The sequence below is a fragment of the Pterocles gutturalis genome, unplaced genomic scaffold, assembly GCF_000699245.1.
Source record: "Pterocles gutturalis isolate BGI_N339 unplaced genomic scaffold, ASM69924v1 scaffold5062, whole genome shotgun sequence".
NCBI classification, from domain to species: Eukaryota; Metazoa; Chordata; class Aves; order Pterocliformes; family Pteroclidae; genus Pterocles; species Pterocles gutturalis.
The window spans coordinates 7,715-22,197 of NW_010115211.1; the positions used below are offsets into that span (position 1 = coordinate 7,715).

A 14,483-nucleotide genomic window follows, 5' to 3' on the forward strand; every position below is an offset into this window, starting at 1 on the left:
AAGGTTTTGTTTAGTGCTAGAAGAAGGTCAGTTGTAACCTTCATCATGTAACAGCTGCATGCATTTTTTTACTTCTGTCTCTATGAGATGACTCAGTGGAGAACCATTGTATGAAAGAAAGGAATACTTGATTGTTTCTTAAGAAATAAATTCAGTTCACTTGCATTATCTGAAAGAGAAATATAAACAGGTGTTTCACATATTCCACAATATGTTTTTATGTCCACCACTTCTTTTACTGTAGAATACCATGTAGAGAAAATATTTAAATTTTGGGGAACTTGCTGAAAACATGAAATCTGTGACAGTGTTAGCCTTTTGCATTGTTATTTCTTGTGTTAAGAAATGATCTATTTATTTCAGAACTTTGAGATGTTTTCTTCTTCTTTTATGGCTTTTCCTGATTTTACCCTAGTACTGAAGTATTATTTTGCCCAAGAAATAGAGTAGATAGAGCTGCTTAATTTTTAATTAAAAATGAATATACAGTTTAAAGCCTTAGGCCATTTCATTTGGGGGGACGAAGGGAGGAGAGTCATACATTTCAGTGTGCAATTAACACTGTGATTCTGTATCATTAAGAAACACGCAGAATTTCCAAAGAGCAGAGAGGCCAAGGTGTCGTTACAAAAAGGCACTGGCTTATATATGAGGAATTAACTGAAAAGAAACATTAACATCATGGTTTCAGTGTTTTTGTTTTTGGTTTTTTTTTACTGAAGATGGTGATTTTTATAAATTTTACACCATATATATTTTGAAAATATGTGTTAAGTACCTAGGGGTGTGTGTGTATATATATATATATATATTTCCAAATATTGAAATCCATGTCCCTGAACTAATGGCAGATTGTTATAATAAAAATTATGCAAACACTGTCATCGCTGACAGAACTGCAGTATGTATTTCCCATGGTTATAGACATTGTGATGCTGCTTGTGCAGTACAAAAACATGGTTGGTTTTTCAGACCTAAAAATAGTTTACATTAAGTGAGGCTTTTCTTAAGAAATCTATCTTGAGTGACTTAGCGGTTGTCAAGATATATTAATTCTAGTTGTTCAGATCGGATAGGTGGCATTATCAGTGTAATTCTTAACATATTGCTAAGATCATGAACACTGAAAAAATCTCAAGTTATGCTTTCTGGTGGCTACACTTATAAACAAACAAAGCAGCTTAAATTGGGCATGACTATGAGGTGACAGGGCTTTTTAAAATCTAAAAGTTTATAAAGATTTGTGGGAGTGTGATTTCACTAGTTCCTAACTTTTTTTCATAGATAGTGGATGTGTAGCATAAATAAGCTGTAGTGATGTACACAGGAAAATAGTGATGTGCATTCTTAAAGTGTAACCAAATATTGTTTTGAATCTGTGGAACTAATAATGATTGTATATAAGGTCCCATTTTGCTCATGTTCATGCATGTTTCTATCTCTGTGAGAACAAGCAGTCTTACTGAACTGATGAGGCTCCTGAACTGAATGTAGTAACGTATTTGCAAGACTGGTGCATGCCTAGAAATGATGCAAGCATATTTTGTGTGCTCTAAAGTAGGCTTATGTTCTGTGTACCAGTAACACTGTGGAACAGAGCAATCTGCTGTTCCCATTTTGGTGCTGTGCGTTATACATCACTCCTGGGTAGTCTGAGGAAAACTACGGACTTTTGTTATATGTGGTTATATTGTTGTAGCTATCTAACTTAGAGGGTGTTCTTCCTTCAGAGGTAGTGATTCAATTTTCTTTGGATATTTATTTTCTTTTGTGTGAAGTCCAGTGGCCTGGATTTCTTCTTAAATAATTTCTGTTAAGTGGAGAGCACATGCAGAAAGTTTTACTTCCTTAAGCCAAGAGAAGCTTTATTTCTGTCACCAGATCAAATGGTGTTCAGAATTGAAAGTTAAGGTTTTTCTAAGATGACAGAGATTTGAACACGTAGTTTCCATGGTAGGCAAGATAGGAAAACTCAGTCCAGTATTCTTTGTGCACTAATGTCTGACATTCATCATGTTCTTTAACCAGAAACCCTCTTAGCTGCAGCTCAAGGTAAAGACTGGTAGCATTGTATGCTCCTGTGAATGGAGTCTGGAGCTAAAATAAAGAGGCAATTCCAGACATTGTGGCCCAGAGCACAGTGTTGAATACCTGGTCCTCAGCTGGTGGTGAGGAACATTAAGAGCCTCAGTTTTGTCATACTGTCAACATCACTGAGCAGGTTCTCTTACTCAATAAATTAATTTTGTTTAGCTAAGTCAGTTCTTTTTTAGTTGGGAGTGTAGGTGTCTTCCAACACTGATTTGTCCTTTTACCTCCCACATCAGTACTATAGTAAGGTAGTTTGTTTATTTTTTGACCTTTCCAAAATCCATAGATATATCTGTCCTGGAAGCTAAACTATATTCTAACCCCACACGTATATCGTCTTTGCCTTAATTATTTTCACTTGTTTGATGGTCTTGCCAGTGTGGTTTTGGAAAGCAATAAGATACTCAACTTTTTTTCTATTTAGTTGCTACTCCAATGTTACATACCTTTCGATTGCATTAGACTTTGGTGTCTGATTAATGTGAAGATAACATTTAATATTTTATTATGTGCAGTGGTTTTCAGAAATCTTAATTTCTGTGTTTTCCCATTTGGCGCTTTGATTTATTTCATCAGTTTTGTATGGCTTTTAACTTTGGGGTGATATGGATTTATGTGTCTAGTCTTTGTATCTGTGTAATTTTCTACTGCAAGGATACCTTTCATGTTGTTCCGAAGTGGTCCATTCTGTTAATTTATTTCTGTATTTTATATCTGTAATGCACTCTGATATTGGAAGAATACTTTCTAAATCATCAGTACACTAACCATTTTGTGTTTCTAAAGGATCATGTCAACATTAAAAACCACTCCTCATAACATTCCCATCCATAACTAAAATTGTATGTCCATCCCAATAGTAATAAAGCAGTGGGACAAACGGCAAACTGACATTAGAGATTGCATGCTGAAGGTAGGAGAATGAGAGATTGTTCCCAGACTTGGTTTTTGGTCCAGTAAGAAAACAAGGAAGTAAAAGAGCTTGGAAGGTTGAGTACTTAGTAATTAAAGTATTAGTAAACAGCATGCCTGGATTTCTAAAAAGAATTAAAATAAAAATAAATGTGTGTACTTGCACAAATATGCCTTTAAAATAACTTGCTCTTTTAGCAAAGCTCTTTTTCTCTTTATAGCTCTTCTGTTCACTTTTGTCTTCTGATCTCCTTCATCCTTTTTCATATATGAAGACTTTTTGGTGGTAATGGCTGCCAGCCTTCCATCCCAAATGCCACATTTGCGCGGTCAGTATCTTTGCAGATTAGATCTCTTTTGAAACTGGATGTACTGTTTTTTGAAACACTGAGGTTTGCTCTTTTAAAAAAAGAGAATGTGGTATTTTTTTGTTGTTCTTATTTTAGTAATCTTAAGATCTCTAAATTTATTTTGAAAATAATTAATCCTACTTTCTTTGAACTACGTAGCGCATTCGGCCACTTTGTTCTGAATATCTTATGAGTGCTGGTATTTTCAACGCAATGAGATGCATTCGATCCATAGGTCCTTTTCCCACAGGCTGATTTTAGATCATCTTCCTTGAACTACTAAATAGTAGTAATAAACAGTAAATAATGATCTGATTCTTTTTCTTGACACCCGTTATTGCAGAGAGACAAGGTCTTAAATACTGTTTGCGAAGAGAGACAGCACAAAGCTTGTGCCTTTCTAAAATCCTGCAGAAGCTTTTAAGTTGGATCTTGGATGTTGTGTTAGACCCATGCTGGCCATCAGCCTGCAAATGGATTTTGGTTTATGTGATTTAAGATATAAAGGATGTTGTTTGTAACTGCATCAATTATGTATGAAAATAACTAGAAAATACACTGGACCAAATCCAAAAGTTGTTTTTGGGGAAAGAAATTAAAAACTGACACTTACAGATAACAGGCGTTTTGAAATGGACTTCAGGTTTGACTTGGTCTGCGTCTAATGATTGTTACTGCCTTTGTAAGGATTGAACTTCCACCTTTTTTAGTGTTAAAAATGATTTAATTTTTATTCCTTTAAGCATCTCTTTCCTTTACCTTAGTTTTGCTATTCATACTATATGGCTTTGGTAGTTCCCAAGTGATAGGTGTATATGATGAGCCTACATGCATTTCCCTTCTTATGTCACCCTGATCAGCTCAAGCAGAGGTTTGACTTTTTTCTGTGAGAAAGTTATGACAGACTGGCTGTCAGTTAACACACTAGCTAATCATGACCCAGCCTCAGTTTCCCACTCTAAATTGGACAAAAACTAGGGGACCAAATTATTCAGTCTTGCTTGAGCCAAAATCCCAGCGAGGCCAACTAAGCCTTGAAAAAGTGTGGGAGGTTGCGGCATGTTGCTCCCAAGTTGCATCTGTTGTAAAAAATTGTTTCACTAATTAGAAGAAGAGAAATCCAAAGCACAGTTGTTTATTTACCTGAGCCTTGGTGGAGACTGTACATTCCTCATATTCTGCTGTTTTCTGTCAAGCCTATGGGCTTGTTTTACTGAAATAATTTTATTAATTTTTTCCCCTCTCTTTTTTCCCCTCTCTTTTTTCCCCCTAGACTGGCAAATAGCTACTCTTGCTTTGCTGTTGGGTGGTGCTGCCATCATTCTCATAGCTTTCCTGGTTGGGTTGATCTCTATCTGTGTGGGATCTCGGAGGCGGTTCTACAGACCAGTTGCAGTCATGCTCTTTGCTGCAGGTAAGCAAATTACCGGCACCATTATGAAAATTTAATGAGAGCAGCTTCACTTCTGTGGAGGAAGATGTGCCTTGTTCTGCATACTAATTTAGAAGCATTTGGTTTACTTCTGTGTTTACTCCGGTGAGGTTTTTCAGGATACCTGTTCTGCATGGCATTAAAAATTTTGCAGTTGCACTATTATTAGTTCATAAAGAATTATTTATTTGAATTATATTTATTGTTCTGTGGAGTACATGCAGTGGGGGAAACTACAGAGGATAAGTCTCAAAGTACCATTTTTAATCTGTGACTTTGTGCTGCTTGATGTCCCCATTTTTATTCTTCATTCAAAGCCATTTCTGTTGTTTTCCTGTTCTTCTTTTTACAATTTTAAAACAGAAAAATTAAATCATAGAATCATTGAATCATAGCATCATAGAATGGTTTGGGTTGGAAGGGACCTTAAAGATCATCAAGTTCCAACCCCCTGCCATGGGCAGGGACACCCTCCACTAGCCCAGGTTGCTCAAAGCCTCATCCAGCCTGGCCTTGAACACCTCCAGGGATGGGGCATCCACAGCTTCCCTGGGCAACCTGTTCCAGTGTCTCACCACCCTCACAGTAAAAAAAATTCTTCCCAATATTTAATCTAAATCTACCCTCTTTCAACTTAAAACTGTTACCCCTTGTCCTATCACTACACTCCCTGATAAGGAGTGCCTCCCCATCTCTCCTGTAGCCCCCTTTAGGTACTGGAAGGCTGCTATAAGGTCTCGTATATACCACTGTGCCATGAGGAATTAATTTCATTGTGTCAGCTTGCTTACTTAGTTACTAATTTAACAAACTGTCACTGTGTAGTCCCTGTTTGGTTTTAAAAACATGAAAATGGAACAGTTTATATATCACAAAATCTTAAGGGAGACCTATGAATCTGAGTTGTCTGTAAGACTGGCCCAGCGAGGTATAATTACGATATCAAATAATCTCCTTTTGTATATTATGGTGTTTTGGGGCTTAGTCAGGACGGATGTTTCTGTTTCTCCTGAGATTCACCAAGTGTGGTTTGCCTTCATCCTGTCACTCATATCTGCTTTGGAGCCAGCAGCTTAAGTCCCTTCTTAAGGCCCATAATGAAGAGGGTGACAGAACCTAGTCTTTGGGATGTATTAAAAAAAGCCACTTACAAGGATATGAAAAGATAAGAGCGCAGAATTTGCAGGGTGTTCAGGAATGAAGTGAAGCTCCGGGGAAGGCTCCTGCTGCCCCCTGCTGTTAACCATGCCTTGATTGAGCCGTTGTGCTTCAAGATGTGCTTTATTTGCTCAAAAGGTACTGGTAGGTTATATTTAATTTGCTTTTAGGAAACGAATGCAACCTAGGATCTGATTTCCTGAGCAGCAATCGTATCTTTTTGTTCCATGTGTCGCATTGTTTTCTTGGTTGAGTGAATAAAGGCACTGGTGCTATTATTTTAAAATTTAGTATTAGTTCTGAGATTCTAAAGCATTCTGGGCAGTTAACTTTGAAGGAAATGGGATTGTTCAGTTTCTGTAGTGATTTCTTATTTGGCTTTTGACTTAATTTCTTGTAACATTGTGTAGTAACTTAGTAATTATTCAGGCATACGCTGCCTGTCTTGCCATATTGCTCATTTAGTATAAAGTTAAGTTTGTACTGAAAAAAGAAACAACCTTCCCCCCAGAAAATGTCCCCAGGTCCTGCTGGTTTTCTTAAAACTTAATCTATTCTCCTCTGCATAAAATTAGTTCTAGTCTTTACTACCAAAGGTTGGGGGGGTTTAATGCTTATGTGCATCAGAAAGGAAAATATATTGGTGCTTTAGCTCATGAGTGGTGTTCAACTCTTTCCTTTGCCTCTGTGTGTGTGGATTTTAAATAGCTGTGACCTGAAGCATATGAGAAGAGAGATGATGAGGCCTCCCTCATTCTTCTTCATTATCTGGTAAATCTGAGGAGAATACTTTTGGGATTTGATGCTGATATTGTTAGTGTCATTTATGTTTGATGTCAGCTATTTTTAGAGGTGAATATGGACTGGCATATCTTGAAAGAATTATGGGACAAGTTCCCTAGTGAAGAGGGGAAAGTTAAGAATGCAGCACAGTCGAGTTTGTGCCTTATGCAACTGTCCATGGAGTCAAACCTTCACCTGTGGATTTCACAGATCATTGAGGATAACCCCCTGGCCCCCAACCTGTGAATCTATTGACAAACATTCTGTATGACTCTGGTTAGGAGTCTAGAAGCTGCCTCTGGAAGAAGGACTCAGGATGAACTGCCCAGAGTCATGTAATGATCTGTGTTGGTGTCAGGTAGAAAACGTCACTGTGTGGGAAAAAGGACAAAATGGAAAAGTGATTCCAAGCACTTTAGAGACAAAACAGTTGGCTCCAGGCAGATTTTTCTTCTAGTTTTGATTTATTTTTATTTATTTTTCCTTTTTTCTCAGCTTCAGGTTTCAGTTAGCAACACTGTAGGTGAGGAAGAAGATTGACTGACTAGCACTGGAAGAAGTGAGAAAGCAAAGGGACAAAAAAATAATTCAACCTAGATACTGAGAATAAGCCAGCACAAGTGATCATCCGATGTGAATGTGTTTAAAATACATACTGTCAGCTCTGTGTAATGGGGAGAGGAACAGGAATACCTCAGGTAATGGAAACATGTGAAGCATACAGAGAGGCAGTTGCAGGATACTCTTGCATGGAGCCACCTTGGCCCATACAGCTTTTTCCAGCATTTTTGTTCTAATAGAGGTCACTGTCTTATATACTAGTGGAGTGTCTTAGTGCTCGTGAACCAAACTGGCCCTGAAAGCTGCATCCTCAAAATACAAGCTCACAGACTTGTAGGAGTCTTATGATATGGTTACCAGATTACTCTGAGCGCTAACCTAGTCTTAATTTAAGGGTAGAAAGAGAAAGTGTAGTTTTTTAAAGTCCATAAAAGCAAGGAAAAAGGGTAATTTAAAAGATGATTGCCTTCTGGGGCTGTGCTTAACAATGTTTAGAAGAGTAACCTGTTGAGGTTAGTAAGCTTTTAACACATTTCACAGGATGCTTTTACATGTAAGCTAGAGATATAGTGGCTAAGTGAAGGTATTATAGGTGAGAGAGTAAAAAAAATGGTGGCAGATAATATTTGGAGAATACTTAGAGGATGTATCTTTTGTTCTGACAGAGAGAGTACAGTCTGTCTGGATTGTGTCCTGAGTTCTGTGCTATTACCTGTTTTCATAAGGATGTGGAAGATAGAATAAAAGTCTATGTGTCAAACTTCACAGTGAAGCTAGAAAAAATTGCAGATACATTGGAGGACATAATTTGATTTCGAGAAATTGATGGAATGGTCTGAAAACATAGGACTGACTTCAGTAGGATATAGTGCAAGTTGCTACAGGGAGGCAAAAAGAGTCATAGCATCAAAGAAATATTGATGGGAAAGATGCTCTGCAGGTTATGTAGTCTACCCTTCTTGTTGAGACAGGACAGTCGCTAACACTAGGGTAATCAGCTGCAGCTTTGTCTGGACCAGTCTTGAACAACTCCGAGGATGAAGACTCCATAGTCTCTCCAAGCATGTTGTCCTGGAGCCATACTACCCTCCTTACAATATTTTTTTTATTTCCCAATGTCCATCCTTAATTTCTGAAAATGAGATTTGTTTCCATTGTCATTATCTTAGGTTGCCTGGCACTACAGAGAAGAGGGGTTTTTTTCTGTCATTGTTGCAGCTACAGTTTCAGGTACCTGTAGGCTGGTTTGAAATTGATCTTTAGCTGCCTCTTCATGAGTCCAAATAAACCTATCTCCCTCATACTCCTCTTAAGGATGATTTGCTCCAGGATTCTGATTGTCTTGGCAGCCCTCTAGACCCTTGTCCTTTGGTTGGTGAATCCATGTTCACTATTGATTGCTGCTTTGTTCTGCATGTGCTTGGAGGTGGACTCCAAGAAGACGTATTCTGTAATGTTTCCCAGGATTGAGCTGAGGCTGACGAGTTTATGTGTGGATTTTTAATTTCTAGCCCTTAAAGTTGGACACAACATTAACCTTTTCCCAGTCATCTGAATATGTCCTGGTCACTGTGATTTTTTTTGTAGATGACAGAGGCCTCATGATCACATTGGCCAACTCTTCCATCACTCTTGGGTCAATCCTGTCTGTCCCATAGATACAGATGCAACTCTATGTCATCCCTAACTTGTTCCTATACTGCTGATACCCTCACAAACCATGTCACTTAGAGGTCTTGGAGAAAGTGTTATGGTGAATCATCTGTCACTAAACTGGCTCTCCTGCCTATCATTGTATTAATATGTTTTCTGAACTTCATTTTGCAACTAATGCACTTGTGGAAATTCTTCTTTATTACCCTTTTTGTCATTTCCTAGCTTACTGTTGGGCTCCAGCTGGGCTTCAGCCTTCCTGATTTTGTATCTAAATATCAAAGCAGTGCTTTTATACTTCTGTCATTGTCTAGCCTTGTTTCCTGCTTGTGTGTACCCCTTTCTTGCACATTCTTTGAGAAGCTCCCTGTTTGACCAGCTGAGCCTCCTGCTCAAATTCCTGGTCTTCCTGTGTAGCAGGGTGGCCTGTTCTTGAGATAGCAATATTTTAAAAACCAGCATAGATCCCCTTTCTCTTCATACCCATTCTCAATTAATTGCACAGATTGTATTAGGTACAAACAACTTCCTAGAGAGCCATTGCATGCGTGTTAATCTTTGAAACTGCAGCACCCATTGGTTATTAATGAAGTTTACTCATGTGAATGAGCAGGAGGAATGGTGCAGAGAAGAGAAATACAGGACTTACTAGCCAGCACCAACATTTTCATAAAGATAGACCAATTAGAAAGCCATATTATAAGGGTTTTTTGACAGCAAAACTGTTAGAGTCAAACATTTGAACAATGAAAAAAAAGATGACTGAAATTATATTTTCCTAGTTTTAAAGCATTTGTTGTGATTTTTGCATGTTTAATATATGCAATTATATGTATTCACTGTATTTCATGTAAATGGAATAAAACTAGTATTCCTGTTCCTATGCAATTGTCTTGCAAGCATCATAGTGCTAGTCAAAAAATGGGTCTAATCTTGAAGTTAATAGTCTAGTTTGAGATTACTAGCCTTTTTTGCGTAGCATTTTGCAGTGGGTTGTTTTTTTTCAAGATTTCTTTTACAGCCTTTTTTTTCTAGGGAAAAAGACTAGAGCTTCTGAAGAAAGGTAATGCACACACTTCCCATAAGCAGGTTAACATAGCATGGAGTTCCTTTACATCTGTGAGAAGAAGATCTGTATTTGCAAGCATTGGTTTTAACATCTTTTTGGGACATATTGGTCATTATTCATAACTTCACTAACTGTTGTTTCTAGCCTACAGAGGTCCCTTTCCACTTGACAGGGAGAAACAATAAGGGGAGGCAAAACCGTTGCAAAGTGATGACAGTGTTAGGCAGCGTGGGTGTTTCCACTGGTCACTTGCTGTCAGCACTTCCTTTGAGTTTTACAATAGTGTAGCTGGACCAGTAGTCGCAAAAGCAGGAACCCTCACTATAAAAATATCTAAAATACCTGTTGTGAGTGTTGCTGCTGTAGCAACATGTTCCTCTTCCAAAAGAATCACTTTTTTTGTTTTGTTTTGACAAGTCCAGTCAGCATGCTTCATATGTTAGATTGAGGGAAGGTGGAGAGCTTTCTTGGTCAGCACTTGACACAGATGCACGCACGCACACACACACACACACACAGAGCAGTTTCTGTATTGACTCAGCCTCTGAGTTCAGGAAGCCACTAAAAAAACTTGCTTATTTCCATTCATCGTAGGAAATAGTTTTTGACTTTGAGTGGTCTTACAGGTGTGTCTGAAAGCTAAGTGTATGTTCAAGGTGGTTTTGGGTATAATGATGCTCTCATTACACAGAATTGGAATCCATAATCTTTTTATAAGAGTAGGTGCTTCCCTTAGTGTACCCTGTCAAAATTTATCCAGTGTTGTGCCATGTTTCATGAGCTGGCAGACAGAAATTATATTAAAATGGAATAACACAGAGTAACACTTCAATAACTTCAGGATTTAAAAAATCCTGTGGATTTTGGTTTCCACATCAGCAAATCCACTTGTCCAAACGTTATTCAGATTGTCAGTCCCAGGTAAGAGTCCAAATACTAGTCTGTAGGCTAAGTGGAGGGGAGGTGAGGGGGGAGAAATTTCCAATGAGTGTTTTGTAAAGTGTTGTCACCAAGGTTGTAATGAAGATTGGAAACCATCTCCCCATACCAGTCCCATCCAGATGACCCACGGGCGTTAGTGTCCAGGAATGAAAGGTGCCAGTTTGACAACACCAAAAAGTGCCTGTGGGAATGAAAAGGCAAATGACAGATTTTGAGTGTGCGAAGTGTTCAAGTAGTAGGAGAATATAATTAACATTATTTTCCTGTAATTTCTCAGTGTAATTTCAGAAGGACTTCTGTAGTCCAAAGTAGTCTTCCTCTCTATAATCCACTGGCATTTTATATTGGCCCTGGCTTCGTAACAATTCTCTAAATAGTGCTCCTTCTTCTTACAATATCTAATAAACTGTAAAAAATGACCCAGTGAGTGTTAAAGAAAGTAGTCGTTATGGCATTACATTGCATGCCATTGAACTTCCATCAGAGTATGTCTCAGGCCTGCAAATACTTAAGCACGTGCTTAATTATGTGGATGTGCCCATCTTGCCTGTAATCAAGGGGCTGGGGTGGCTTCCTTAAGCAGTCATGTGCTGACATCTTTAAAAATTGTGCGTGTTAAATGCTGGAAGGGAGCACTATGATAAGGCTGTATTGTATATTTGAGGGCCAAACAGGATGTTTTATACATTCGTGGGATGTTTAGTCTTTTGTGGGTGGCAGAACTAGGGGCCTGAAGAAGCAGTACATCATACAGCTTGTTTCTGTCTTCAAACCAAGGGTGATTTTCACCTGCTTGCTTTGGAAACTGTTGTCCCGGTTTTCTGTTAACAGTGCACCTGAAATTAAAAGAGAATGGATGCCGATGAAACTGAAATCTTGTGAAAATTGGTGTTCTTCATCTGTGTATTTTCCTTTTCAAGTTACTGTATGTGGGGTTTTTTGATGTAGCACAATAATTAATGGGTTTACTGAATTCCACTGCAGATGTGTGGATCAGGCTGCAGGAGATCTGGCTCTCTGAGACAGTGCTTTAGAAAGGAACGATTTTTAAGCTTTTTACTGCTGTAGATTTGATCTGTTTTATTAGGGTTTTTTTTCATCGTGAAGCATTTCTGACCCATGCCCTAAATTCATAATACAAGGCAATGTTTTGCCAGCTGGACATTTAGTGACTGATCAAACTTTATAGATTCCTTGGTATTCTGTGTAACTATATTATTAATTCTGATTACAGGACACAGTAATGCATATGAAATATGTGATTCCCTTAGTCTCTACTGAACATAAGAATGTATCACCTACTACTGTGAATTTATTTCTCGGCTAAGTAAACTATTTGATTCTGAGCTATATTTCTTAATATTCATTTATTCTTGCTTCTCATTTTATTTATAATAGCTATAGAACAAGTGATCTTTGCTTTGTTATTATGGAAGGAATAATGACTGCAAACTAAAATACAAAGGAGAGACAGAAAAGCATGGGGAAAAGATTGCTTTCACTGTTTATTTCTTGGACATTTGAAGGATCATCATTATACCATAGCAATAACATTAGTTCATCAATGAGGGGATGTGGAAGAACAGCTCTGTTCTCTGTGGATGAAATGAAAATAGCAGTACTTACAGGCTAAAAATGCACCAAGAGCATTTTAATAGTGAATTTCAGTTATGTGATGTTTTCCTTGCTCTTTGGAAATAAATTAAGGCTGCTTCTGACGTTGTTTTTTGTTTTTTTTTTTCTTTCAGTTGTTCTTCAGGTGTGCAGCTTAGTCCTTTACCCAATCAAGTTCATCGAAACGGTCAGCTTGAAAATATACCATGAGTTCAACTGGGGCTATGGCCTGGCTTGGGGTGCAACTATATTTTCATTTGGGGGTGCCATTCTTTATTGCCTGAACCCTAAAAACTATGAAGACTATTACTAGAATCATTTAATGAAAAGAAAAATAACAAAAGGATTATCCCATCTTTTCTAACTCACAGTTTTTTTAGAACAGTCGTGGGGCACCAAACAGTCTGCTCTGTTGATTAAAATAGCCTTTGCCTTTTGGGTGTGAACACTATAACCAGCTTTTACAACCATTTAAAAGAACTGCAAACACTAGGATTGCTGATCTTACATAGGCAGATGCTGCAAGCTGCTGATACATAAGCTTCATTTTTCCTGACAACAAGCAAAAGGATCTACGTGACAGTGATCATTGTGAGAAGACTAGTTGGAATGAGAATGCAATGCCATCATCTGCTATTGCCTTCAGGGGAGCAGCTGGTATAGGCTCCATTTAGAAGTTTCCCTGTATCATAGAGGATTCAAATGTCTGATAAGCAAGCAATGGCATCTTGTACAATAGGCTGCGTTGACCCCTTGCTACTTGCTCAAAAAAGCTCTTAAGGAATTTGTTGCAAGTGACTGTGTTGAGGGCAGTGAATGTAACTGGTTAATGACTTGTCTAATATCTGCATTCAACAGTCTCCTGGGAGGATAATAATAATAAAAAAAAGAAGAACCCTAGCCACCAACCACAGAGGATCTCATGAATTGGTAATCAACATCACTGTGCCAGCTGTAGCAGATTGTTGAAGGAAGTCCAAACCCAGAGACATGTGTTTCTGTCTGTGTAGTTGGAAGTTGTCTCAGCTCTATTTTGCTGGGAGGGTGGAGGTAAGGGGGAGCAGAAAAAGACCTCATCTGTCCCTCAGGCATCTAAAATGCATAATGAATTTTAGTTGTCCTAAGTACCCGTTTAACTTCCAAACATCATTATGAAAAGAATGCATATGAAACAAGTTCAGTTATATTTTTGGAAGGTATTTGTTAGTATAAATGAATATATGTAATACAAATGCAGAGGGAGAGAGATGATTTGTCTTAAAATTGTAATATGAGCTGTGATGCAGTGGTTAAAATATTAACTTTGTACACATTCTTGAGAGTCTTGGACTGATACCCCCAATTTTGGCTGGTGTTACAAAATAAACATAAAATGGTTTGTCTTCTGTATATGCCCTTGTGCAGACTCTGTGTTATGGGAAATGCTTAAAAGTTCACATCAAGTTAAGGTAGAACTGGACAAAATAACCACTTCTATTCCATGTGTAATCTAGTTTTGCTAAAAATTGTTTTCTAAGGCTGTTGCAAAGAAAAAAACTGCCATTTTTTAAAAATCTAGTGAGGTTGTGAGTGTCTCTTATCCTCAAGGATACAGCTGAGACTCCATCATGTCCATATTAAAACATTTGCACTTCAGGAGGTAATCTCTTGTTTTTAAAAGCTGAGTTTATAAATGGACTGGATGATGATTATGTACATCTAACTACTCCTTGCTTAGTATGTTTCCCACTTAAAACGTCCAAAGACTGTACACATGAAGTGAAACCCATGATAAAACAGGGAGAACTTTCACATAGATTTAAGCCGCATCACTTTTATTTTTGTTTACAATTTGCTTATTTAGATATTTTCAATTAATTGTGAACATATTTTTATACAGTTCTAATCTTTAGAAATAACTATTTTTTTTAATGGAGAA

The 14,483-nt window shown here is 37.8% G+C and overlaps 1 protein-coding gene across 1 annotated transcript; it reads left to right on the forward strand.

Moving 5' to 3' along the window:
* Positions 1-4,626: 4,626 nt before the first annotated feature.
* Positions 4,627-13,331, forward strand: TMEM47 (transmembrane protein 47; the record flags this gene model as incomplete). The annotated part of the gene is made up of 2 exons (XM_010075101.1): positions 4,627-4,767; positions 12,700-13,331. Coding segments are annotated over 2 exons (320 nt in total), but the record flags the coding sequence as incomplete, so codon positions are not given.
* Positions 13,332-14,483: the final 1,152 nt, after the last annotated feature.